The following is a 27,237-nucleotide window of genomic DNA, read 5'->3' on the forward strand; positions in this document are numbered from 1 at the left end:
ATCCCAGCACTTTGGGAGGCCAAAATGGGAGGATCACTTGAGGCTAGGAATCTGATACCAGCCTGGGCCACATGATTAAACCCTGTCTCTAGAAAAAATTTAAAAATTAGCTTGGCGTGGTGGGTTGCACCTGTAATTCTAGCTACTCGGGAAACTGAAGTGGAAGGATCGCTTAAGCCCAGGAGTTTGAGGCTGCAGTGAGCTATGATGGTGCCACCAAACTGCAGCCTGGGGACGCAGAGCAAGACCCCATCTCTTAAAAAAAAAAAGAAGAGGAAGGAAGGAAGGAAGGAAGGAAGGAAGGAAGGAAGGAAGGAAGGAAGGAAAGTAAAAGGACAAGCAATCCTATCGTTCAGAAATAACCAATGTTAACAATCTGGTATATGTCCTTTGAAAATAACAAGACTTTTAAAACTCAATCCAAAAAATACTTCTTTAATTTTAGAGCTAAAGCATATAGCATTTTTCACAGTCCCGGAGTTGGCAAGCATGTGAGGAAACCGGCACCATCATATGCTGTTGACGGGAGCGTAAACAAGCACAACCTCTGCAGACAGCAATTTGATAATTTCTGTCAAAATCTGAAATGCACATGCATTTGACGTAGTGATTCTACTTTCAGAAATTTCTTCCATATATATTTATGAAAGTAAGCAAAGGTTATGTACAATTCTGTTTGTGCAGAATTGCTCATAATAAAAAGAACTAGAAAAGTTAAATGTATATTAATAAGGTGCTTATTACATCAATTATGATATATTCATATAACGCAATACCACACAGATGTTAAAACATATAAACTTGCCCAAAGGTCAGCAAAATATGGCTTGGGGCCAAATCTGTCTCCTATTTTTTTAAGAGATGGGGTCTTGCTGTGTTGCCCAGGCTGGCCTCAAACTCTTGGGCTCAAATGAACCTCCACCTCAGCCTCCCTAGTAGCTAGAACTACAGGCACACACTAGCATGCCTGGCTCTACCTATTTTCGTAAATAAAGTCTTATTGGAACACAACCACACTTGTTTACTATTGTCTATTATTGCTTTCCTGCTGCAATGGTAGAAATTAATAGTTGTGACTGAGAGTATGGCTCACAAAGCCTATCTAGCCCTTCTTTATTTTTTTTTTAAGATGGGGTCTTGCTGTTGCCCAGGCTGGGGTGCTGTGGCACAGTCATGGCCCACTGCAGCCTCAAGCTCCCAGGATCAAGTGATCCTTCTGCCTTAGCCTCCTGAGTAGCTGGGATTACAGATGCGTGCTACCATGCCCAGCTAATTTTTTTATTTTTTGTAGAAATGGGGATCTCACTATGTTGCCCAGGCTAGTCTCAAACTCCTGGTGTCAAACAATCTTCCACTTCGGCCTCCCAAAGTGCTGGGATCGTAGGCATAAGCCATCACATCCACCATGTCTAGCCCTTTATAGAAAAAGTTTACTAACCTCCAAACTAGATCCTACACATATGCCAACTGATATGAAAAAGATGGCAAAATATCATACTGAGCCAAAAAAAGCTATGGAACAGTCTACAGCATATGATCCAATTTGTATATGACCCTCCCACCCCCCCCCCCCCCCCCCACAGGCAATTTTTCAAAAATAAACAAGAAACTTTTCACAATGATAACCACTGAAGTCTGGAACCAACTGGGAAAGGGTCGAGGTGGCAGCAGGAAATTTTCTCTGTATTTTATGCTCTTTAGCAGTGACTATTCAATAAACGGGGTTGGCATAACTAGGTTTCAATATGGAATAAAAATTAAATTAAATCATCTTGGCCGGGCGCGGTGGCTCACGCCTGTAATCCTAGCACTTTGGGAGGCCGAGGCGGGAGGATCACGAGATCAGGAGATCGAGACCATCCTGGCTAACACGGTGAAACCCCGTTTCTACTAAAAATACAAAAAATTAGCCGGGCGAGGTGGCGGGCGCTTGCAGTCCCAGCTATGCGGGAGGCTGAGGCAGGAGAATGGCGTGAACCCCGGGGGGCGGAGCCAGCAGTGAGCCGAGATCGCGCCACTGCACTCCAGCCTGGGCGACAGCGAGACTCTGTCTCAAAAAAAAAGAAAAAAAAAAAACGAATTAAATCATCTTTCAGGCCATCACAAAACAAATTCCCAATACAGTAAATACCCAAGTCAGAAAAACAAAATTCTAAAACTGAGAAAACAATATAGAAGGCTGGGCGTGGTGACTCATGGCTAAAATCCCAGCACTCTGGGAGGCAGAGGCAGAGGTGGGCGGATTGTTTACGCTCCCAAGTTCAAGGCCAGCCTGGGCAACATGGTGAAAACCCATCTCTACTAAAAATACAAAAATTAGCCAGGTGTGGTGGTGTGAGCCTGTAGTGCAGCTACCTGTGAGGCTAAGGTGGGAGGATAGCTTGAGCCTGGGAGGCAGAGGTTGCAGTGAGCCGAAGTCACTCCACTGCACTCTAGCCTGAGTGGCAGAGTGAAATTCTGTCTCAAAAAAAAAAAAAAAAAAAGAAACAAAGAAAGAAAGAAAAACAAAACTTTGGTACAGCTAAAAGCATTATCAATAAAATCAAAAGACAAGGCATAAAAGGAAGAAAATATTTGCAAGTGATATAACAGATAAAAGGTTATTACTGGCCGGGCGCAGTGGCTCATGCCTGTAATCCCAGCATTTTGGGAGGCCAAGGCGGGTGGATCACCTGAGGTAGGGAGTTCGAGACTAGCCTGACCAACATGGAGAAACCCTGTCTCTACCAAAAATACAAAATTAGCCAGGGGTGGTGGTGCATGCCTGTAATCCCAGCTACTCAGGAGGCTGAGGCAGGAGAATCACTTGAACCTGGGAGGCGGAGCCTGGTGAGCCAAGATTGCGCCATTACATTCCAGCCTGGGCAACAAGAGCAAAACTCTGTCTCAAAAAAAAAAAAAAAAAAGGTTTACTGAAAATCAACAAGAAAAGTGAGCAATTCACAGAAAAACTGAATGACCAATTAAAAAAAAAAAAAAAAAAAGGCTCACTACTCAACAGGCAGGAGAATCACTTGAGACTAGGAGTTTGAGACCAGCCTGACAGCCTGGGCAATACAGCAAGACGCTCTCTAAAAAATAAAAAATAAATTAAAAAAAAATGGCCCGATGCGGTGGCTTGTGCCTATAATCCCAGCACTTTGGAACCCTGAGGCAGGCAGGTCACTTCAGGTCAGGAGTTCAAAACCAGCCTGGCCAACATGGTGAAATCCCATCTCTACTAAAAACATACAAAAAATTAGCTAGGTGTGGTGGTGCATGCCTGTAGTCCCAGCTACTTGAGAGGCTGAGCAAGGAGAATAGCTTGAACCAGGGAGGCAGAGGTTACAGTGAGCTGAGATCACAGCACTGCACTCTAGCCTGGGTGACAGAGTGAAACTCCGACTCTCTGTCTGATAGCTTTGAAGAGAGTAGTGGTTCTCCCAGCATGCAGCTTGAGATCTGAGAATGGGCAGACTGCCTCCTCAAGTGGGTCCCTGACACCCGAGTAGCCTAACTGGGAGGCACCCCCTAGTAGGGGTGGACTGACACCTCACACGGCTGGGTACTCCTCTGAGACAAAACCTCCAGAGGAACGATCAGGCAGCAACATTTGCTGTTCACCAATATCCGCTGTTCTGCAGCCTCCACTGCTGATACCCAGGCAAACAGGGTCTGGAGTGGACCTCCAGCAAACTCCAACAGACCTGCAGCTGAGGGTCCTGACTGTTAGGAGGAAAACTAACAAACAGAAAGGACATCCACATCAAAACCTCATCTGTACGTCACCATCATCAAAGACCAAAGGTAGATAAAACCACAAAGATGGGGAAAAAACAGAGCAGAAAAACTGGAAACTCTAAAAATCAGAGCACCTCTTCTCCTCCAAAGGAACACAGCTCCTCACCAGCAATGGAACAAAGCTGGATGGAGGATGACTTTGATGAGTTGAGAGAAGAAGGCTTCGGACGATCAAACTACTCCGAACTCAAGGAGGAAGTTCGAACCCATGGCAAAGAAGTTAAAAACCTTGAAAAAAAATTAGACGAATGGCTAACTAGAATAACCAATGCAGAGAAGTCCTTAAAAGACCTGATGGAGCTGAAAACCACAGCACGAGAACTACGTGACGAATGCACAAGCCTCAGTAGCCGATTCGATCAACTGGAAGAAAGGGTATCAGTGATGGAAGATCAAATGAATGAAATGAAGCAAGAAGAGAAGTTTAGAGGAAAAAGAATAAAAAGAAACAAACAAAGCCTCCAAGAAATATGGGACTATGTGAAAAGACCAAACCTACGTCTGATTGGTGTACCTGAAAGTGATGGGGAGAATGGAACCAAGTTGGAAAACACTCTGCTGGATATCATCCAGGAGAACTTCCCCAATCTAGCAAGGCAGGCCAACATTCAAATTCAGGAAATACAGAGAATGCCACAAAGATACTCCTTGAGAAGAGCAACTCCAAGACACATAATTGTCAGATTCACCAAAGTTGAAATGAAGGAAAAAATGTTAAGGGCAGCCAGAGAGAAAGGTCAGGTTACCCACAAAGGGAAGCCCATCAGACTAACAGTGGATCTCTTAGCCGAAACTCTACAAGCCAGAAGAGAGTGGGGGCCGATATTCAACAGTCTTAAAGAAAAGAATTTTCAACCCAGAATTTCATATCCAGCCAAACTAAGCTTCATAAGTGAAGGAGAAATAAAATACTCTACAGACAAGCAAATGCTGAGAGATTTTGTCACCACCAGGCCTGCCCTAAAAGAGCTCCTGAAGGAAGCACTAAACGTGGAAAGGAACAACCGGTACCAGCCACTGCAAAAACATGCCTAATTGTAAAGACCACCAAGGCTAGGAAGAAACTGCATCAACTAACGAGCAAAATAACCAGCTAACATCATAATGACAGGATCAAATTCACACATAACAATATTAACCTTAAATGTAAATGGGCTAAATGCTCCAATTAAAAGACACAGACTGGCAAACTGGGTAAAGAGTCAAGACCCATCAGTGTGCTGTATTCAGGAAACTCATCTCACGTGCAGAGACACACATAGGCTCAAAATAAAGGGATGGAGGAAGATCTACCAAGCAAATGGAAAACAAAAAAATGCAGGGGTTGCAATCCTAGTCTCAGATAAAACAGACTTTAAACCAACAAAGATCAAAAGAGACAAGGCCATTACATAATAGTAAAGGGATCAATTCAACAAGAAGAGCTGAGTATCCTAAATATATATGCACCCAATACAGGAGCACCCAGATTCATAAAACAAGTCTTTAGTGACCTACAAAGAGACTTAGACACCCACACAATAATAATGGGAGACTTTAACACCCCACTGTCAACATTAGACAGATCAATCAGACAGAAAGTTAACAAGGATATCCAGGAATTGAACTCAGCTCTGCACCAAGCAGACCTAATAGACATCTACAGAACTCTCCACCCCAAATCAACAGAATATACATTCTTTTCAGCACCACACCACGCCTATTCCAAAACTGACCACATAGTTGGAAGTAAAGCACTCCTCAGCAAATGTAAAAGAACAGAAATTATAACAAACTGTCTCTCAGACCACAGTGCAATCAAACTAGAACTCAGGATTAAGAAACTCACTCAAAACCGCTCAACTACATGGAAACTGAACAACCTGCTCCTGAATGACTATTGGGTACATAACAAAATGAAGGCAGAAATAAAGCTGTTCTTTGAAACCAATGAGAACAAAGACACAACATACCAGAATCTCCGGGACACATTCAAAGCAGTGTGTAGAGGGAAATTTATAGCACTAAAGGCCCACAAGAGAAAGCAGGAAAGATCCAAAATTGACACCCTAACATCACAATTAAAACAACTAAAGAAGCAAGAGCAAACACATTCAAAAGCTAGAAAAAGGCAAGAAATAACTAAGATCAGAGCAGAACTGAAGGAAATAGAGACACAAAAAACTCTTCAAAAAATCAATGAATCCAGGAGCTGGTTTTTTGAAAAGATCAACAAAATTGATAGACTGCTAGCAAGACTAATAAAGAAGAAAAGAGAGAAGAATCAAATAGACGCAATGAAAAATGACAAAGGGGATATCACCACCGATCCCACAGAAATACAAACTACCATCAGAGAATACTATAAACACCTCTATGCAAATAAACCAGAAAATCTAGAAGAAATGGATAAATTCGTCAACACATACACCCTCCCAAGACTAAACCAGGAAGAAGTTGAATCTCTGAATAGACCAATAACAGGCTCTGAAATTGAGACAACATTTAATAGCTTACCAACCAAAAAAAGTCCAGGACCAGATGGATTCACAGCAGAATTCTACCAGAGGTACAAGGAGGAGCTGGTACCATTCCTTCTGAAACTATTCCAATAAATGAAAAAGGGGGAATCCTCCCTAACTCATTTTATGAGGCCAGCATCATCCTGATACCAAAGCCTGGCAGAGACACAACAAAAAAAGAGAATTTTAGACCAATATCCTTGATGAACATTGATGCAAAAACCCTCAATAAAATACTGGCAAACCGAATCCAGCAGCACATCAAAAAGCTTATCCACCATGATCAAGTGGGCTTCATCCCTGGGATGCAAGGCTGGTTCAACATATGAAAATCAATAAACGTAATCCAGCATATAAACAGAACCAAAGACAAAAACCACATGATTATCTCAATAGATGCAGAAAAGGCCTTTCACAAAATTCAACAACCCTTCATGCTAAAAACTCTCAATAAATTAGGTATTGATGGGACATATCTCAAAATAATAAGAGCTATCTATGACAGACCCACAGCCAATATCATACTGAATGGACAAAAACTGGAAGCATTCCCTTTGAAAACCGGCACAAGACAGGGATGCCCTCTCTCACCACTCCTATTCAACATAGTGTTGGAAGTTCTGGCCAGGGCAATCAGGCAGGAGAAGGAAATAAAGGGTATTCAATTAGGAAAAGAGGAAGTCAAATTGTCCCTGTTTGCAGATGACATGATTGTATATCTAGAAAACCCCATCATCTCAGCCCAAAATCTCCTTAAGCTGATAAACAACTTCAGCAAAGTCTCAGAATACAAAATCAATGTGCAAAAATCACAAGCATTCTTATACACCAATAACAGACAGAGAGCCAAATCATGAGTGAACTCCCATTCACAATTGCTTCAAAGAGAATAAAATACCTAGGAATCCAACTTACAAGGGATGTGAAGGACCTCTTCAAGGAGAACTACAAACCACTGCTCAATGAAATAAAAGAAGATACAAACAAATGGAAGAACATTCCATGCTCATGGGTAGGAAGAATCAATATTGTGAAAGTGGCCATACTACACAAGGTAATTTATAGATTCAATGCCATCCCCATCAAGCTACCAATGACTTTCTTCACAGAATTGGAAAAAACGACTTTAAAGTTCATAATGGAACCAAAAAAGAGCCTGCATTGCCAAGTCAATCCTAAGCCAAAAGAACAAAGCTGGAGGCATCACACTACCTGAATTCAAACTATACTACAAGGCTACAGTAACCAAAACAGCATGGTACTGGTACCACAACAGAGATATAGACCAATGGAACAGAACAGAGCCCTCAGAAATAATGCCACATATCTACAACTATCTGATCTTTGACAAACCTGACAAAAACAAGAAATGGGGAAAGGATTCCCTATTTAATAAATGGTGCTGGGAAAACTGGCTAGCCATATGTAGAAAGCTGAAACTGGATGCCTTCCTTACACCTTATACAAAAATTAATTCAAGATGGATTAAAGACTTACATGTTAGACCTAAAACCATAAAAACCCTAGAAGAAAACTTAGGCAATACCATTCAGGACATAGGCATGGGCAAGGACTTCATGTCTAAAACACCAAAAGCAATGGCAACAAAAACCAAAATGGACAAATGGGATCTAATTAAACTAAAGAGCTTCTGCACAGCAAAAGAAACTACCATCAGAGTGAACAGGCAACCTACAGAATGGGAGAAAATTTTTGCAACCTACTCATCTGACAAAGGGCTAATATCCAGAATCTACAATGAACTCAAACAAATTTACAAGAAAAAAATAACCCCATCAACAAGTGGGCAAAGGATATGAACAGACAATTCTCAAAAGAAGACATTTATGCAGCCAAAAAACACATGAAACAATGCTCATCATCACTGGCCATCAGAGAAATGCAAATCAAAACCACAATGAGATACCATCTCACACCAGTTAGAATGGCCATCATTAAAAAGTCAGGAAACAACAGGTGCTGGAGAGGATGTGGAGAAACAGGAACACTTTTACACTGTTGGTGGGACTGTAAACTAGTTCAACCATTGTGGAAGTCGGTGTGGTGATTCCTCAGGGATCTAGAACTAGAAATACCATTTGACCCAGCCATCCCATTACTGGGTATATACCCAAAGGACTATAAATCATGCTGCTATAAAGACACATGCACACGTATGTTTATTGCGGCACTATTCACAATAGCAAAGACTTGGAACCAACCCAAATGTCCAACAATGATAGACTGGATTAAGAAAATGTGGCACATATACACCATAGAATACTATGCAGCCATAAAAAATGATGAGTTCATGTCCTTTGTAGGGACACGGATGAAGCTGGAAACCATCATTCTCAGCAAACTATCGCAAGGACAAAAAGCCAAACACTGCATGTTCTCACTCATAGGTGGGAATTGAACAATGAGAACACATGGACACAGGAAGGGGAACATCACACATCGGGGACTGTTGTGGGGTGGGGGACGGGGGAGGGACAGCATTACGAGATATACTTAATGCTAAATGACGAGTTAATGGGTGCAGCACACCAACATTGCACATGTATACATATGTAACAAACCTGCACGTTGTGCACATGTACCCTAAAACTTAAAGTATAATAATAATAAAATTAAAAAAAATAATAATAATAATTAACATAAAAAAAGGTGCAACCTCAGTCGCAATCAGGCAAATGAACATTAAAATAACAGAAAAAAAAAAAGCCAGGCCCAGTGGCTTACGCCTATAACCCCAGCACTTTGGGAGGCCAAGGCGGGTGGACCACGAGGTCAGGAGATTGAGATCACCCTGGCTAACACAGTGAAACCTGTCTCTACTAAAAACACAAAAAATTAGCAGGGCATGGTGGTAGGCGCCTGTAGTCCCAGCTACTTCGGGAGGCTGAGGCAGGAGAATGGTGTGAACCCGGGAGGCGGAGCTTGCAGTGAGCCGAGATAGTATCACTGTACTCCAACCTGGGCAACAGAGAGCGAGACTATGTCTCCAAAAAAAAAAAAAAAAAAAGAGACCAACCTGGTCAACATGGCGAAACTCTGTCTCTACTAAAAATACAAAAATTAGCTGAGCATGGTGGCACACACCTGTAATACCAGCTTCTTGGGAGGCTGAGGCATGAGAATTGCTTGAACCCGGAGATGGAGGTTGCAGTGAGCCAAGATCACGCCACTGCACTTCAGCCTGGGCAACAGAATGATGCTCTGTCTCAAAAAAAAAAAAAAAGGAAAAGAAAAGAGACCACAAAGATGGAATTTTCATCTATCACACTAACAAAAATTTTAAAGTCAAACATTTTGAAGTTTCAAAATCATTATACCCTCTGAATTCAGTTTTTTGTTTTTTTTTTCCAAGACGAAGTCTTGATCTGTCACCCAGGCTGGAGTGCAGTGGTGTTATCTTGGCTCACTGCAACCTCTGCCTCCCGAGTTCCAGCGATTCTCCTGCCTCAGCCTCCTGAGCATCTGGGATTACAGGCATGGACCACCATGCCCAACTTTTTTTTTTTTTTTTTGAGACGGAGTCTCACTCTGTCACCCAGGCTGGAGTGCAGTGGTGCCATCTAGGCTCATTGCAAGCTCCGCCTCCTGGGTGCACGCCATTCTCCTGCCTCAGCCTCCCAAGTAGCTGGGACCACAGGCACCTGCCACCACATCCAGGTAATTTTTTGTATTTTTAGTAGAGATGGGGTTTCACCATGTTAGCCAGGATGGTTTCAATCTCCTGACCTCGTGATCCACTCGCCTTGGCCTCCCAAAATGCTGGGATTACAGGTGTGAGCTACTGTGCCTGGCCTAAATTCAATCTTAAAGTGTCTGAGCTTTGGTCTGAAAATGCATTTTTGGAGAAAAATAAAGTAAAATAAAAAATAAAAAACTAAAATGTTTGGGCTATACTTTGAATTATTTGTTGTGTGTACTAATTTTACAGTAAACTAACAGCTTAAATCAGGCTTTTCTGAAAAGGGCCAGATGGTAAATATTTTAGGCTTTGAAAGCATTGCAGACCCTGTTGAAAATACTCAACTCTGCCAGTACAGGGCAAAAGCAGTCACGGACAATATGTAAACAAATGGGCAAGACAGTTTTCTAAAAAATTTCATTTTTATGGACATTGAAATGTGAATTTCACATAATTTTCACATGTCACAAAATATTATTCTTGTTTTGATATTTTTCAATTACGTATTACAAAACATAAAAGTCATTCTTGGCTGACAGGCCATATAAAAACAGACAGCAGGTGAGGCATAGTAACTCACACCTGTAATTCCAATGACTCAAGAGGCCAAGGCAGGAGCATCACTTGAGCCCATGAGTTCGACACTAGCTTGAGCAACATGGCAAGACCCCGTCTCTATAAAAAACAAAAATTAGGCATAGTGGCGAACACCTGTAGTCCCAGCTACTTGGGAGCCTGAGGCAGGATTGCTTGAGCCCAGGAGTTTCAGGCTGCAGTGAGCCATGATTGTACCACTGCACTCCAGCCTAGGAAACAGAGTGCAATCCCATCTCAAGAAAAAAAAATAGTACAGTACAGTAATTCTAGTGTGTGTGTATATATATATATATATATTTTTTATTTATTTTTTTTTTTTATTTTTTTTTTTTGAGACAGAGTCTTGCTCTGTCTCCCAAGCTGCAGTGCAATGGTGTGATCTCAGCTCACTGCAACCTCTGTTTCCCAGGTTCAAGTGATTCTCCCTGCTCAGCCTCCAGAGTAGCTGTGATTGCAGGTGCCCACCACCATGGCCCGCTTATTTTTGTATTTTTAGTAGAGACAGGGTTTTGCCATGTTGGCCAGGCTGGTCTCAAACTCATGACCTCAAGTGATCCGCCCATCTCGTCCTCCCAAAATGCTAAGATTACAGGCGTGAGCCACCGCACCTGGCCAATTCTAGTATATTCTTATCAAATGACCCTTGATATGGTTCATTTGAAATAAATAACATTAGAAGCTCCAGTCAAGCAAAAGACAAAGTAGAAGGCATCACTATTTTGTTCACATACCTACCCATCAAACATTTCCTGAATGACTGAGCCAGCCTTCAGAGCTAACAGTGAAGTGAAGAAATCCCAGATCCGGGGTCCTGGAATCCAAGAGCCCCATAGAGGAGACATGAACACATTCCACTGCAAACTAAAATGTCTCGGTGAAGGTGAAACTTACATGGGAATTGGCTATCCAGGAACATTCTGCCCAGGTTGCAAATGAGGTTGGAGAAGTCTTGACAGAAGAGGACTCTTGAAGTTAGTAACAACCATGAGATTTACTGAGTGTTCAAAAGATTCCAGTCATTGCTGAATAATATCCCCTTAAATTTGCCATTAAAAGCATCAGTAGGATTTGAACAGGCAGAGGAGGCAGGGAGGAAACACAGCCTGCAAAGGCACAAACATGCAAATGTGCCTGGCATGCCTGGGGAGCATCAGGTAGTCCACAGCAGGAAAGCTAGAACTGAGAGGAGCCCTGAATCCCAGGCGAAAGCTTCTAGATTTAATCTAGGGGACCACATGCAGGCATTCAAGGTTTTCAAGCCAGCGATGAAAGGAACAAGATCTATGCTTTATTTTTATTTTATTTATTTATTATTTTGTGACAGGGTCTCATTTTGTCACCCAGGCTGGAGTGCTGTGGTGCAATCTCAGCTCACTGCGGCCTCAACCGCCTGGGCTAAAGAGATCCTCCCAACACAGCCCCTCAAGTAGCTGGGACTACATCCATGCACCACCATGCCCAGGTAAGCTTTTTGTATTTTTCATAGAGATGAGGTTTCACCAGGTTGGCCAGAATGGTCTTGAACTCCTGTGCTCAAGCGATCTGCCCACCTCGGCCTCCTAAAGTGCTGAGATTACAAGTGTGAGCCGCTAAGCGCAGAAGCAAGATCTACGTTTTAGAAAGGTAATTCTGGAGCTGGGAGGAGATTTTGTAAAATCCAGAGAGCCAGAGGCAGGGGAAGAGTTAGGAGGCTGATGACATCATTTGGGTGACAGAAGGCAAGGGTGTAGGCAGTGGGAATGGAGAGAAGTGAATTGGTTCTTTAGATATTCTGGAGAAAGTGAAGAAACTTTCTGTCCAGTGATCTTTATGTTCTTCCCCGCTGCCTTTTGTTTTTAGACAGGTTCTCTAAAAAAGCCTGCTGTGCCAGTCTGGGGTGCAGTGGTGCAATCCTAGCTCAAGATGGGGTCTCATTGTGTTGCTTGCTCAGGCTTAGTCTTTATGTTCTTTGTAAAAGAATAGATTCAGCTGTCTGCAGAGCAAGAATATTTGGGGGTGGTAAGGAGCAGAGGGAGTGGACAGTCTGGAACAGCCCCTGAGGTAAGCATGACAGAGATACGAGTGAAGGAACAGAGAGATACGAGTGAAGGAACAGAGAGGCTCAGGCGTAGCACCAATGGCCCAACTAAGGCTGGAGCTCAGAAACTAGCTTGTGCAGCCAGTTCGCACGGCTGAGTAATTTGGTCAGCAGTGCTGGAAAGCCTAGATATGCAGGCATAGAAAACTTGTGCCTGGGTTGATTTAGGATGGAGAACTGGCCAACCAGCCAACACAGAAGGTCAAAAGGAGAGGGATGGCTGTCTGGCCCTTTGTCCTTCCTGCTGGCTGGCATGAGAATATGATAGCAGGAGGTGACACGGCCAAGACAGACCACAAGGTAAGAGTGGAAATGAAAAGTCACAGCAGAGCAACATGCTAGAAAGAGTCGGAGTCCCTGATACCACAGAGTCACATCACACAGTGTTCCAGACCACATACCTGGGCTTTTATGTGCAAGAGAAAGAAACTTCTAGCTTGTTTCAGTCACTGTTTTGTTAGGTTTTCTACTGCTTGAAGCCCAAACAACTCTAACTAATAAAAGCTGAACTGAGTAGAAAAGAAGTAAAACCAGAGAGGGGATGGTAAAGAGAAGACCAGAGACCAGAGGGCTGACCCTTACCCTGTCAGTCCAGAAGCAGGTTTACAGGGAGTGGGGTAGAAGGGAGGAAGGCTGTAATCAAAAGGGGAATTTCAGCATTCTAGATTTCAGTAGTAGAACAGTTCCCAAGAAAAAGTGGTTAAATTCTTTGGGTTTTTTGTTTGTTTTTGAGTAAGGGTCTTGCTCTGTTACCCAGGCTGGAGTGCAGTGGCATGATCATGTCTGACTACAGCCTCAACCACCTGGATTCATGTGATCCTCCCACCTCAGCCTCCTGAGTAGGTAGAACTACAGGTGCCTGTCATCATGCCCAGATAATTTTTAAATTTCTGCAGATACAGGGTCTCATTATGTTGCTCAGGCTGGTCTTGAACTCCTGGGCTCAAACGACCCTTCCACCTCGGCCTCCCAAAGTGCTGAGATTACAGGCTTCAGCCACTGCGCCCTGCCTTGGTGGTTAAATTCTAATCACAGTATTCATGGCAGCTCATCATTGATTGAGAATTTAGGATGCACTGAGCAATCACTGTGCTAAGCAAGTGCTTCCCACGGATAACTCTCTGCCAAATCCCAAGGAGGAAGGCACTACCATTAGCTCACTTAATGATGAGGAAAGTAAGATTTGGAGAAGCTGAACCATGTGCCGAAGACACTCAGCCCCCTAGTGGTGCTTGGAATTCGAGCCAGAGCATGGCCTGCTGGGACACACTGCTGCCCAAGTGTTCCCCTCTGCCTTCCCGATCACCCTCCATTCTCCCACCGCCACCCTAGTCCCCCAAAGTGAAACAGAATCAATAGCTCACCTGCAGCGACTCTCCCTGGAGAAGGAATGAGAACTCCACCCACGTCGAAAATCACCGCTTTGTAGGTGCTGCCTCCAAGGTGTGTCCATCGGTGGGACCCCTGGTGCCTGCGCTGGTTGTGTTTCAGGAAGGCTGTCCTCCACACCCACTGGAGACAGGCGGACTGGAAACAGCTCCTTACACACATGGTGAGGCCGAGGCTATGTGGGAAGAAGGCACAGGGCGTGACTTGCCTGCACTGCCTCCCACCCAGGCCTCCATCCTGGAGCTCAGAGGGGCCAGCCAGACATCTCTAACCCATCTCCAACAGGCACTTCAAATCACACCCACAACTGACCTCAGTGTCTCCTCCCTCCCTGGCTACTTAGTCAAGGGCTCCATCGCCCACTCGGCTGCCCAAGCTAGAAAGCTGGGACTCGCCTCTGACTTTCCGCAATTTCTACCTCACCTCGCCCTATCTAGTTCCATGCTGTCAAGTCTTTCTCCTGAAAATCTCATCTACCTCTTTGCATTCTCACTGCCACCATCATGCCCATGGATCTTAACTGGCACCCTTGCCTCTTCTCAGACCTCTCTCCAATTCTTTCTTCACCCTCCAGTCAGAGTATTCTTTGAAAATTGTAAATCTGGGCCAGACGTGGTGGCTCACGCCTGTAATCCCACCACTTTGGGAGGCCAAGGCGGATGGATCACCTGAAGTTGGGAGTTCGAGACCAGCCTGACCAACATGGAGAAACCCCATCTCTACTAAAAATACAAAATTAGCTGGGCGTGGTGGCACATGCCTGTAATCCCAGCTACTCGGGAGGCTGAGGCAGGAGAATCGCTTGAACCCAAGAGGTGGAGGTTGCAGTGAGCCAAGATCGTGCCATTGCACTCCAGCCTGGGCAACAAGAGCAAAACTCCATCTCAAAAAACAAACAACACCTTCAACGGCTCCCCATTGCCCTTAAAATAAACTCTCAATTCCTAAACTTGGCTTAAAAGATCTACTCCCGTCAGGCGCGGTGGCACACGCCTGTAATCTCAACACTTAGGGAGGCTGAGATGGGCAGAACACCTGAGGTCAGGAGTTGGAGACCAGCCTGGCCAACATGGCAAAACCCCATCTCTACTCAAAAACACAAAAATAAGCTGGGCATGATGTTGGGTGCCTGTAATCCAGCTACTTGGGAGGCTGAGGTAGGAGAATTGCTTGAACCTGGGAGGCAGAGGTTGCAGTGAGCCAAGATTGTGCCACTGCATTCCAGCCTGGGTGACAAAGTCAGAGTCTGTCTCAAAAAAAAAAAAAAAAAAAACTCATTCCTTTCTACAGCAACTCCCCATTTTTTCACCTCAACCTGGGATGATCTGGACATACACATCTACATGCAGTTTCCTCAAACGGATGTTCTCCTCCTCTGCAATGCTCTGTTCTACCTGTTGCCTGGCTAATTCCAAACAGTCCTTTGGGTTGTAGTTTACCAGTCACTGTCTTCATGAAGCCTCTTGGGGATACCAGAAAAGACTCATTAGGAGTCTCTCCTGTGCTCCTAAGATGTCCTGTACTTGCCTCCTCCTAGCACTTACGATGACACCCTCACACCACAAAACACCATCATTTCCACTTACAGATCACTGCAGCTGCCTGGTAACTGTTCCTCAAACTTACTTTCAAAAGGTTCAGAAAAAAAAAAAAGACACACACAACACACATACATGCACACGTATACAGATGCATACCTATATACACTCGTGTATAGAGAAAACCAAACATGGCCAGACATTAATAGTGAGTCTAGACGAAAGGTATTAACGGGAGATCATTGTATAACTCCTTTCGACTTTTCTATAAGCTTGAAATAAAAAGATGCAGAAAAAAACAAAATAATGAAGGCAAATTCTATTTTCTTCATGAAAATCTTTAAGCTTTTTATGTGATTTCTACAGTTAAAAAGCTTACTAAAAATCAGGAGAGTGCAAAACAGGTTGGTAAGACAGCATCTGAGTTTACAGGAGTCACTTCAGTGGGGCCAAAAGGACTCCAAAACTATATAGTTTGAGCATCCCAAATCCAAATATCTGACATCTGAAATGCTCCAAAATCAGAAACTTTTTTTTTTTTTTTTTTTTTAGAGAGAGAGAGTCTCACTCTGTTGCCCAGGCTGGAGTGTAGTGGCACGAATTTGGCTCACTGCTACCTCTGCCTCCCGGGTTCAAGTGATTCTCCTGCCTCAGCCTCCCAAGTAGCAGGTACTACAGGTGGGCACCACCATACCTGGCTAATTTTTGTATTTTTAGTAGAGATGGGGTTTTGCCACGTTGGTCAGGTTGGTATCAAACTCCTGACCTCAGGTGATTCACCTACCTCGGCCTCCCAAAGTGCTGGAATTACAGGCATGAGTCACTGCACCCGTCTAGGACTCAAAAAACTGTACAGGTTGAGCATCCCTAATCCGAATATCCGATACCCGAAATGATCCAAAAATCCAAAACTTTTTGAGCCCCCACATGATGCCACAGTGAAAAATTCCACACGTAAGTACTTAACACAAACTTTGTTTCATGCACAAAATTATTTAAAATATAGTATAAAATTACCATCAGGCTATGTGTATAAGATATATATGAAACATAAGTGAATTTCATGTTTAGCCTTGGGTCCCAACCCCAAGATATCTCATTATATATACGCAGATATACCAAAATCCAAAATCTGAACTACTTCTGGTTCCAAACATTTGGGATAAGGGATATTCAACCTCTATAAGCACCTAGAGAAAGGACTCTTAAGTGGTAAATCTTGAATATAATGTGTTTCTCATGTATAGTCAGCCTCTGTATTTGTGAGTTCCACATCTGCAGATTCGGCCAACTACAATAGAAAATATTCGAAGTAAGGCCGGGTGCAGTGGCTCACGCCTGTAATCCCAGCACTTTGGGAGGCTGAGGTGGGCAGATCATGAGGTCAGGAGATTGAGACCATCCTGGCTAACACGGTGAAACCCCGTCTCTACTAAAAATACAAAAAATTAGCCGAGCGTGGTGGAGGGCACCTGTAGTCCCAGCTACTTGGGAGGCTGAGGCAGGAGAATGGTGTGAACCCGGGAGGCGGAGCTTGCAGTGAGCCGAGATGGTGCCACTGCACTCCAGCCTGGGCAACAGAGCGAGACTCCATCTCAAAAAAAAAAAAAAAAGAAAAAAGAAAATATTTGAAGTAAAACAAAACAAAACAAACACACACAGTAAGGGCACAGTGACTGACGCCTGTAATCCCAGAACTTTGGGATGCCAATGTAGGCGGATGAACTGAGGTCGAGAGTTCGAGACCAACCTGGTCAACATTGTGAAACCCCGTCTCTACTAAAAATACAGAAAAAAAATTAGCCAGGCGTGGTGGCGCATGCCTGTAATCCCAGATACTCGGGAGGCTGGGACACGAGAACTACTTGAACCGGGGAAGTGGAGGTTGCAGTGAACCAAGGTTGTGCCACTGCACTCCACATTCCAGCCGGGGTTATAGAGCGAGACTCCATCTCAAAAACAAACAAACAAAAACCAATAAAAATAACAACACAACAATAAAAAATGCAAACAAAAAATACAGGTTAACAACTATTTATTTACACAGTACTTACACTGTTTTAGGTATACATACATATATGCATGTATATATATTTATCTATTTTGATATAGATGTGATTTGATACATATAATATATATTAAATATATATATTTTTTGATATGGAGTCTCCCTCTGTCACCAGGCTGGAGTGCGGTGGCATGATCGGAGCTCACTGCAACCTCCACCTCCTGGGTTCAAGTGATTCTCCTGTCTCAGCCTCCCAAGTACCTGGGATTACAGATACGTGCCACCACGCCTGGCTAATTTTTGTATTTTTAGTGGAGACAGGATTTCACCGTGTTGGCCAGAATGGTCTCAATCTCTTGACCTCATGATCCACCCACCTCAGCCTCCCTAAGTGCTGGTATTACAGGTGTGAGCCATCGTGCCCAGCCAGGGGATTACTTAACTCATATCCTGCTTGCCCTGAGAATACTGCGCTGGCAGCGAGCTGCACTTTTTTTGCTTTTTTGTTTTTGTTTTGAGACGGAGTCTTGCTCTGTTGCCCAGGCTGGAGTGCAATGGTGTGATCTTGGCTCACTGGAACCGCCTCCCGGGTTCAAGCTATTCTCTTGCCTCAGCCTCCCGAGTAGCTGAGACTACAGGCACTCACCACCACATTCAGCTAATTTTTTGTATTTTTATAGTAGAGACGGGCGTTCACCATGTTGGCCAGGCTGGTCTCGAACTCCCAACCTCAAGTGATCCACCGGCCTCGGCCTCCAAAAGTGCCAGGACTGCAGGCGTGAGCCACCACACCCGGTCAAGTACTTTTGTTTCTAAACGGGAAATGGGTTAAAGCATATAGGAGGGTGTGCATAGGTTATAAACAAATGCTACACCATTGTATATCAGGAACTTGAGCATCCACAGATTTTGGCATCTGCAGAGGGTCCTGCACCCATCTGCTGAGGATACCACTATGCAACGACGGTAACTGGAAATTTGCTGAATTTGGGGGCAATATTTGAAACTAAAAATGTCAAGTTTCATTTGCATTTTCAGTTTTACTTATGTTCCTATGCCAAGGCCAATGTTTATAATAGAAAGAGAAATTTACTTACACACTTGTATATTTTGCGTGAGGGCTTAGTAGAGATGAAAAATGCTTTTGGGGGGGGGCCGGGCGCGGTGGCTCATGCCTGTAAATCCAGCACTTTGGGAGGCCGAGGCAGGCAGACACGAGGTCAGAAGATCAAGACCATCCTGGCTAACATGGTGAAACCGTGTCTCTACTAAAAATACAAAAAAATTAGCCGGGCATGGTGGCAGGCGCCTGTAGTCCCAGCTACTCAGGATGCTGAGGCAGGAGAATAGCGTGAACCCGGGAGGCGGAGCTTGCAGTGAGCCAAGATCGCGCCACTGCATTCCAGGCTGGGTGACAGAGTGAGATTCCGTCTCAAAAAAAAAAAAAAAAAGAAAAAAGAAAAATGCCTTTGGGGCCTGAAGGGGCAACTTTAATCCTTATGGAGGACACTGTCCTCCACATAGTCTCACTAATGGACATGTGGGCAATGCTCCCACAAGCAGACTGCTTATTCCTTCAACTACAAACAACTGTTCTGCTCTAGCCACTCCCCAAGGCAGGAAATGCTGTCATTTCTCATACCTCTAGGCCTTCGTACCTGCCGTGCTCACTGACTGGAACACCTTTCCCTGGTTTATCTGTTAGGTGAATTTCCATTCACTTTGACATCACAACCTCAGTTTTAGCTCCTCTGGGGAGCCTTTTCGTTTCTTTTTCCAGGTAGAGTGTGGGACTTCTTTTTTTCACTCCTGTGGCCTCTTCTCCCTATCTTCGGCAGAGCACTTACCCCATTACACAGTAACTGTTTTCATTTTGAGATGGGAGTCTTGCTCTGACGCCCAGGCTGGAGGGCAGTGGGGCAATCTTGGCTCACTGAAGCCTCTGCTTCCCAGGTTCAAGCAATTCTCCTGCCTCAGCCTCCCGTGTAGCTGGGACTACAGGTGCCCGCCACCATGCCCAGCTAATTTTTTGTATTTTTAGTAGAGACAGTGTTTCACCGTGTTAGCCAGGATGGTCTCGACCTGCTGACCTCGTGATCTGCCTGCCTTGGCCTCCCAAAGTGCTGGGATTACAAGGTTTTGTATTTTTTTTAGTAGAGTCGGGATTTCACCATGTTGGCCAGGCTGGTCTCGAAACCCTGACCTCAAGTGATCCTCCCATCTCAGCCTCCCAAAGTGCTGGGATTACAGGCAAGAGCCACTGTGCCTGGCCTGTTTTCACGTCTACGTGTTTCTGAACTCATAAGCTCCTTAAGACAAGGACTATCTTATTCATCTTAGTATACATACATCCCCTGGGACTTAGTACAGGTTTTAGACACATAGCTGGTGCTCCATGAGTTGGAAGGATGCATAAACTGGAAATATCAGAAAACAGGGAAAAGCTGGGGACAGGTTTAATCCTTGGCAGCCACAAAGAGCTGTAACATTCCCAACCTGCCCAACTCTGGCTAACAGTTCTAGTTCTCTGTTACTGGTATCTACCATAAAGATTTGTCAGGCTGGGCGCAGTGGCTCACGTCTGTAATCCCAGCACTTTGGGAGACCGAGGAGGGCAGATCACCTAAAGTCAGGAGTTCAAGACCAGCCTGACCAACATGGCGAAACCCCATCTCTACTAAAAATACAAAAATTAGGCGGGTGTGGTGGCAGGTGCCTGTAATCCCAACTACTTGGGAGGCTGAGGCAGGATAATCGCTTGAACCTGGGAGGTGGAAGTTACAGTGAGCAAGATCCTGCCATTGCACCCCAGCCTGGGCAACAGAGTGAGACTCTGTCTCAAAAAAAAAAAAAAAAGATTTATCTTCTTCCTGACACTCAAAATGGGATTAGCATGATAATGCAGACTTGCTACCTAAATAATGCTCTCATAAATATGCACACACAGTGTGTGTTGTCATACATTAAGAAGATGCTTGGGGCCAGGTGCGGTGGCTCACGCCTGTAATCCCAGCACTTTAGGAGGCCGAAGCGGGTGGATCACAAGGTCAGGAGTTCGAGACAAGCCTGACCAACATGGCGAAACCCTATCTCCAAAACAAAATACAAAAATCAGCTGGGTGCAGTGCTGCGCACCTGTAGTCCCAGCAACTTGAGAGACTGAGGCAGGAAGCTTGAATCCAGGAAGCCGAGGTTGCAGTGAGCCGAGATCGCACCACTGCACTCCAGCCTGGGCGACAGAGTGAGACTCCGTCTCAAAATACAAAAAAAAAAAAAAAAAAAAAAAGAAGATGGTTTGTTTGGTAAAGAGATAAAAGAGTGTTAGTTCTGGATTCAGATTGCCTGGATTTCAATTCCAGCTCTGCTACTACTATCTGTGAAATCCTAAGCCAGTTACTCTTCCTCTGAGCCTCAGGTTACTCCTCTGTAGAATAGGGACACAGTACCAGTTTCATAAAGTTGTTGTGACCATTGTATGAGACAAGGTATATGAAACACTCAAATTAGCACCTGGCACACGTTGAAATGTTATTTACTACAGTAATATACTAAAAAAGTTCACAAGAGGTCTCATAGGTTTTATGCATATAGTATGTGTGTATGGTTTATGCACTTTCACATAACCCTGTGATTCTTCAACAAGGTTTTTTAACCCCAAGGAGACATCTGGCAAGGTCCAGAGACATTATTCGTTGTCACCACCTGGGGAGAGGTGCCACTGACATCTAGTGGGTCACGCCAGGGATGTTTCTAAACACTCTACAATGCTCAGTACACCCCACCCCCTTGCCAAAAACAAGAAAGAATAATCAGGACCCAAAATGTTAATAGTGCAGAGTTGAGAAACCCTGATTTAAACAGGGCACATGGAAACGTATTTCATAGGATGTAGTCACAAGATCTACATACTCATATATCTTGTGGTCATGTTATATGGTCCACATACACACACATCTAGAATGTACTATGTCCACATACACACACATCTAGAATGTACTATGTACTTACATATGTATCATTATACAATGTACCTAGCATAGCATCCTGTCATGTATGTGTCCCATATGCATTGATTGTGTCAGTATCTACATACAAAAGCCAGTCTGACATACTGGAAAGAATGCTGAGCCTCAGAAGAGCTAATGTTATCTACATATACATAATTCCATTTCATCCTCACTACTGCATGAGGATATGATATCATGCCAACTTTATGCAATGACTATACTAGTTCAAGACTGCACAACTGCTGATGTAGGTCGACCTCATAGTAAGGACAAGAACTGTGTTTATCTTATATGCCAACGTATCTCAAGCATCCCAAGGGTGTCTAGACTCTCAGAAACATTTGTGAAGTGACAGGGTGGGGAGGAGGACCCAGGTCTAACTGCAGCACTGTGTTCGTAACCAGCAGATCACCATCTTTTCTTTTCTTTTTTTTTTTTTTTTTTGAGACGGAGTTTCGCTCTTGTTGCCCAGGCGGGAGTACAGTAGCACTATCTCGGCTCACTGCAACCTCCGCCTCCCGGGTACAAGCGATTCTCCTGTCTCAGCCTCCTAAGTAGCTTGGACTACAGACGCTCGCCACCAAGCCTGGCATTTTTTGTATTTTTAGTAGAGACGAGGTTTCACCATGTTGGCCAAATTGGTCTCGAACTCCTGACCTGAGGTGATTCGCCCGCCTAAGCCTCTGGGCTGGGATTACAGGCGTGAGCCACCGCGCCCAACCATATTGCTATCCGAACAGCGATCGAGTCTCCACTCTCTACGGCCCCTTAGAAGCAACTTCACCTCTCTGAGCCTCGTTGTACCTATCTGTAAAGTGGGACAGAAACAAAACCATCCATACTAGGGTTAGAGACAGGAGTAAAACACAACAAAAGGGGCAAAGTTCTGCATAGCAGATAGCTCGGACAATTCGGAGACCTCGCGGAGCCAGGGATCCCGCGCCGTCAGCCGAGGTGGATTAGGACAAGGCCTCTGGGGAGGGCAGAGGTTAACTCGCGGCTGTGCGAAAACCTGCAGTTCAGCCTAAGTGTGGGATCCCAGCGCTAGCAATCGCCACGACGTCCTTCCGCTCCGACCTCCTCGAAATCGCGTCCGGAAGGGCAGTGGCTGACCCCATGCCACGCCGCCCAATCGCTGTGCGCGGTCGTGCGCGCATGCGTAAACCGCGGGTCAGCGACGGCGGCCGGGAGGCGGAAGTGGAGGTTGTTGTGGCTCCGAGGGCTGTTTGAGGAGCTGTTGCTGCTGAGGCGGCGGCGACTGAGTTGAGGCGGTGGCGGCGCTGCCGGCCCCGGGCCGCTCGGCCTCTCGGCTCGCCTTCCAGCCTCGCCTGAGCCCGCCGGGGCCCGCGCCGGCCAGCGCCTGCCCTATGAGTGTGTCACTCGTTGTCATCCGATTGGAGCTCGCGGAACACTCGCCTGTCCCCGCCGGCTTCGGCTTCAGCGCCGCGGGTGAGTCCCGCGGCCTCGCCGCATTCCCTGTAGCCGGGTCTGGGCCCGGAGGGCTTCCCCTCCCAAAGCACTGGTCCGGGAAAAGCCCGCGGCGAGGGCTCTTGCCTCAGGAAGACACGGAGAGGTGATCGGGATCCCTCTGTTTCCCATCCACCCTTGAGAGGCCTTCCCGTATGTTATCTCAGGGAAGCCCTGCCCCGAACCTCCCTCCCTGTGCGGTCTGAGGGCATTCAGTTTATACCTGGCGCGTCTCCCTCTCGAGAGAGTCGAGTGGTGTGTTTGTCTCACTTGCTTTCCTATGGGCTCCGTAAAGGCAAGGACTGGGTCCCCAGCAACGCTGGACGGTCCCTGGGTTAATTAAATTGTTCCCTTTTGGAAGGATATCCATTGAGGTGCCCCCTAACCATAGTCATAACTAAAATTTGGACAATTCCTATATCCCAGCACTGTACTAAACGCCTTTTGTGTATTGTATTCTTTAATTATCTTTGCAACAGCCCTAAGAGGCAGATGGGTGTGGCATGTGCCTCTTACACATTGGGAAACTGAAGCTTAGTGATTAATTGATTTGCCTAAGGTTATCTGTAATGGGTGAAACTGGGATTCTAACTCAGTGAGCTGGACTTGAGTCTGAGCTTTTTACACCAGTAACACAAGTAAGGATGCTCTTTAGTGGGGAATGCAGCTCTGGCTCTGTTCCTTGGTCCTCAGATAATTAACTAATAATAACATTCATTCAAGAAATACTTGGCCGGGCACGGTGGCTCACCCCTGTAATCCTAACACTTTGGGAGGCCGAGGCGGGCGGATCGCCTGAGGTTGGGAGTTCGAGACCAGCCTGGCCAACATGGTGAAACCCTGTCTGTACTAAAAATACAAAAATTAGCTGGGCGTGGTGACAGGTGCCTGTAATCCCAGCTACTGGGGAGGCTGAGGCAGGAGAATCGCTTGAACCTGGGAGGTGGAGGTTGTGGTGAGCCAAGATTGTGGCACTGCACTCCAGCCTGGGCGACAAGAGATAAAGTCCATTTCAAAAAAAAAAAAAAAAAAACTTATGCTCATATCTGCTGGAGCTTTCCTTGTGTGCTGAATCAGACAGAGTCTCTGCTTTAATGGCACCAGCAGTTTTGTGGAGGAAACAGATGAATTAAATAAGTGCAGAATATGTGTAGAATTACAACTGTGGTAAGTGCTGTGAAGGAAAGGAGAAACAATTTGGGAAGCTATTACAAGAAGATGTGTTGGGTTTGGAGAGAGGGATGGGGGCAGGTAGGGATGGTGTCTTTGGAAACTTCCTGAGGATGTGACCTTTGGAGCTGCAAGATTGAATATGATTTTACAGCTTATGAGCACCTTTCCAAAGGCTAAAAGTGGCTTCTGAGTTCTGAAAGTCAGCTAAATTGATATTAGCCGCATATAGACATCTGCATGGGTCAGTCATGTAGTCATTTATTCATCAAACATTTAGAGAGCTTCCTCTATGTGCTCGGCACTGTGGTATAAGGGCTGGGAATACAGTGGCGGGCAAAACAGGCCTTGTCCCTGCCCCGACAGAGCATATATTAGGGATATTTCAGTTAAGTCTCCAAATTCTGTTTTCCTTTTCATGTGTTTCATTGATTTAAGACAGTAATCACAGATGTTCATGGCTGGAGCATAAGCCAGGATGTTTAAGACTACCCCTACAAGTTTTTGAAATTTTGTTTTTTTAATGGACTTGATATCTTCATTTTGGACTGAACACAATTTCATTTTATCAGGTGTCACTAAAATGTTAGCTCATCTGGGCATGATCACTGTTGAACCTTCTCTAAGGCTCCCCATTTGGCGATTTGCTTTAAAGTGCATGATTTCGGGCTAGGCGCAGTGGCTCACACCTGTAATTCCAGCACTTTGGGAGGTCAAGGCGGGTAGATCACTTTGAGGCCAGGAGTTTGAGACCAGCCTGTCCAACATGGTGAAGCCCCATCTCTACTGAAAGTACAAAAATTAGCTGGGCGTGGTGGCGTGTGCCTGTAATTCCAGCTACTTGGAGGCTGGGGCAGGAGAATCACTTGAACCAGGGTGGTGGAGGTTGCAGTGAGCCAAGATCACACCACTGCACTCCAGCCTGGGTGACAGAGTGAGACTCTGTCTCAAAAAATAAAAATAAAGTGCATGATTTCAGTAGAACAGCCCTGCATTTCTGAGTACATTGTCCTGGCTGCTTATTGACTCTTTGCTGGGTACTGCAGTGGTCCCAGAGGTGAGTGAGATGGATACTACAAAGGCTTCTTATCATCTTGGCAGAAGGCAGGAGAAAGAAAAGGAAAACCTAATGGTGGAGGAATAGAGAACAGAGAGGAGCTTGTTTTATTACCTTGTATTAATCATTCATGTGTTCTTTAGCCGGGGAAATGTCTGATGAGGAGATAAAAAAGACGACACTAGCTTCAGCTGTAGCCTGTTTAGAAGGGAAGTCACCAGGAGAGAAAGTAGCGATTATCCATCAGCATCTCGGCCGTCGAGAAATGACAGATGTGATCATTGAGACCATGAAGTCTAACTCAGGTATGCTTTCTAAAACCCTGGACTCTCTTTTGTAATGTGAACCCTGGTTGCTTGTTTTATACACGGTGTTTGATGAGCCTACGATTTCAACATCTAGCATACTTTTATCTTTCACTGCCTGTGTGCTTTATATGACACTGTTAAGCCACCTGTTAGTGTTTCCAAATATTGCTTCCAAATGAATCTTAACAGTTGGGGTTGACAATTCAGTTCAGTGGCAGGGGGGACTTTTTTTTTTTGAGGCAGGGTCTCTGTTGCCCAGGCTAGAGTGCAGTGGTGCAGTGTCGGGTCATTACAACCTCGGCCTCCTGGGCTGAAGCAGTCTTCCCGCCTCAGCCTCCCAAGTAGCTGGGATTACAGATGCCCTCTACCACGCCTGGGTAATTTTTGTATTTTTAGTAGAGACAAGGTTTCTCCCTGTTAGCCAGGCTGGTCTTGTACTCCTGGTCTCAAGTGATCCACCTGCCTCGGCCTCCCAAAGTGCTGGAATTACAGGTGTGAGCCACCACACCCGGCTGCCAGGGAGAATTTCTTACCACCTAGTTCAGTGGCAGATCATTAATGTGTCTAAATAAACATGTTGTGCCTTCCCCTGCTCTGCCAGCTCATTGCTCATTTCTTTCTTTCTTTTTTTTTTTTGAGACAGAGTCTCACTTTGTCGCCAGGTGGGAGTGCAGTGGCGCGATCTCGGCTTACTGCAACCTCCACCACCCAGTTTCAAGCAATTCTCCTTCCTCTGTCAGCCTCCCAAGTAGCTGGGACTACAGGTGCACGCTACCACACCCAGCTAATTTTTGTATTTTTAGTAGAGACAGGGTTTCACCATGTGAGCCAGCCTCTTGACCTCCCAAAGTGCTGGGATTACAGGCATGAGCCACTGCACCCTGCCAGCCAGCTCATTTCATCTGTGGAAGTGGATGTGTAGATAGTACTACATCTCCAACATGGAGGTGGTCAGAACTGGTAGGTTTGGATTTCAAACTTTGTAGCCCTGAATGTTTGTCCCAGTTAGGATTTCGTGTTAGAAGATACCTGCTTGCATTATGGTATTGCCAAATGTAATAGCCATCCTTAAGTTTCTGAGGATGTTAATGAGATTTTTATGGAGCAAAGAGAGCTTTAAAGTATGATGCTCTCATAAACTCAGCTGTTCTACAAATAATAGCTGTTGATGCATTACATTATAATTACTCTATCAAAGTTTGTTCCTCTGACTTGAAATTTTAATCTAGTTCGAATCCTTCAGCATATGTCCTATCCATTTATAATCTGCTATTTTTTAATTGGTGAAAGATGACCTAAAAACTACAGTGGAAGAAAGGAAGTCTTCAGAAGCCTCCCCCACTGCGCAAAGAAGTAAAGATCACAGTAAGGAATGCATAAACGCTGCCCCAGATTCTCCATCCAAACAGCTTCCAGACCAGATTTCATTCTTCAGTGGAAATCCATCAGTTGAAATAGTTCATGGTATTATGCACCTATATAAGACAAAGTAAGAAAACCATCTTTTCTTGGGAGTTAGTCAATTTTCTTTTTTTTTTTTTTTTTCTTTCCTTTAGCATAGTCTCTTGCCCTAAAGGAAAGTGGGTATTTTAAACTTCAAAATAATAATACTTTTGTCTGTTGTATGTTAGAGAATTC

At 44.9% G+C, this 27,237-nt stretch overlaps 2 protein-coding genes across 3 annotated transcripts in view; one reads left to right on the forward strand and one right to left on the reverse strand.

Annotated features, from left to right (window-relative positions):
• ACAD10 (acyl-CoA dehydrogenase family member 10) overlaps positions 1–22,682 on the reverse strand; it is an 84,349-nt gene extending 61,667 nt beyond the window's left edge. Inside the window, 2 exon segments of the mRNA XM_032168657.2 lie at positions 14,020–14,219; positions 22,517–22,682. Coding sequence (XP_032024548.1) covers positions 14,020–14,206 — 187 coding nt within the window. The 5' untranslated portion in view covers positions 14,207–14,219; positions 22,517–22,682.
• A 118-nt stretch (positions 22,683–22,800) lies between these two features.
• The window catches only part of BRAP (BRCA1 associated protein), a 45,471-nt gene continuing 41,034 nt past the window's right edge, over positions 22,801–27,237 (forward strand). Inside the window, exons 1-3 of one of the 2 annotated variants that reach the window (XM_032168658.2) lie at positions 22,801–23,046; positions 25,435–25,596; positions 26,890–27,088. In XM_032168658.2, coding sequence (XP_032024549.1) covers positions 22,965–23,046; positions 25,435–25,596; positions 26,890–27,088 — 443 coding nt within the window. In that variant the 5' untranslated portion in view covers positions 22,801–22,964. The other variant, XM_058425190.1, reaches the window with a different exon arrangement.

The sequence above is a fragment of the Hylobates moloch genome, unplaced genomic scaffold (assembly GCF_009828535.3).
Source record: "Hylobates moloch isolate HMO894 unplaced genomic scaffold, HMol_V3 SCAFFOLD_12, whole genome shotgun sequence".
Taxonomy (NCBI): domain Eukaryota; kingdom Metazoa; phylum Chordata; class Mammalia; order Primates; family Hylobatidae; genus Hylobates; species Hylobates moloch.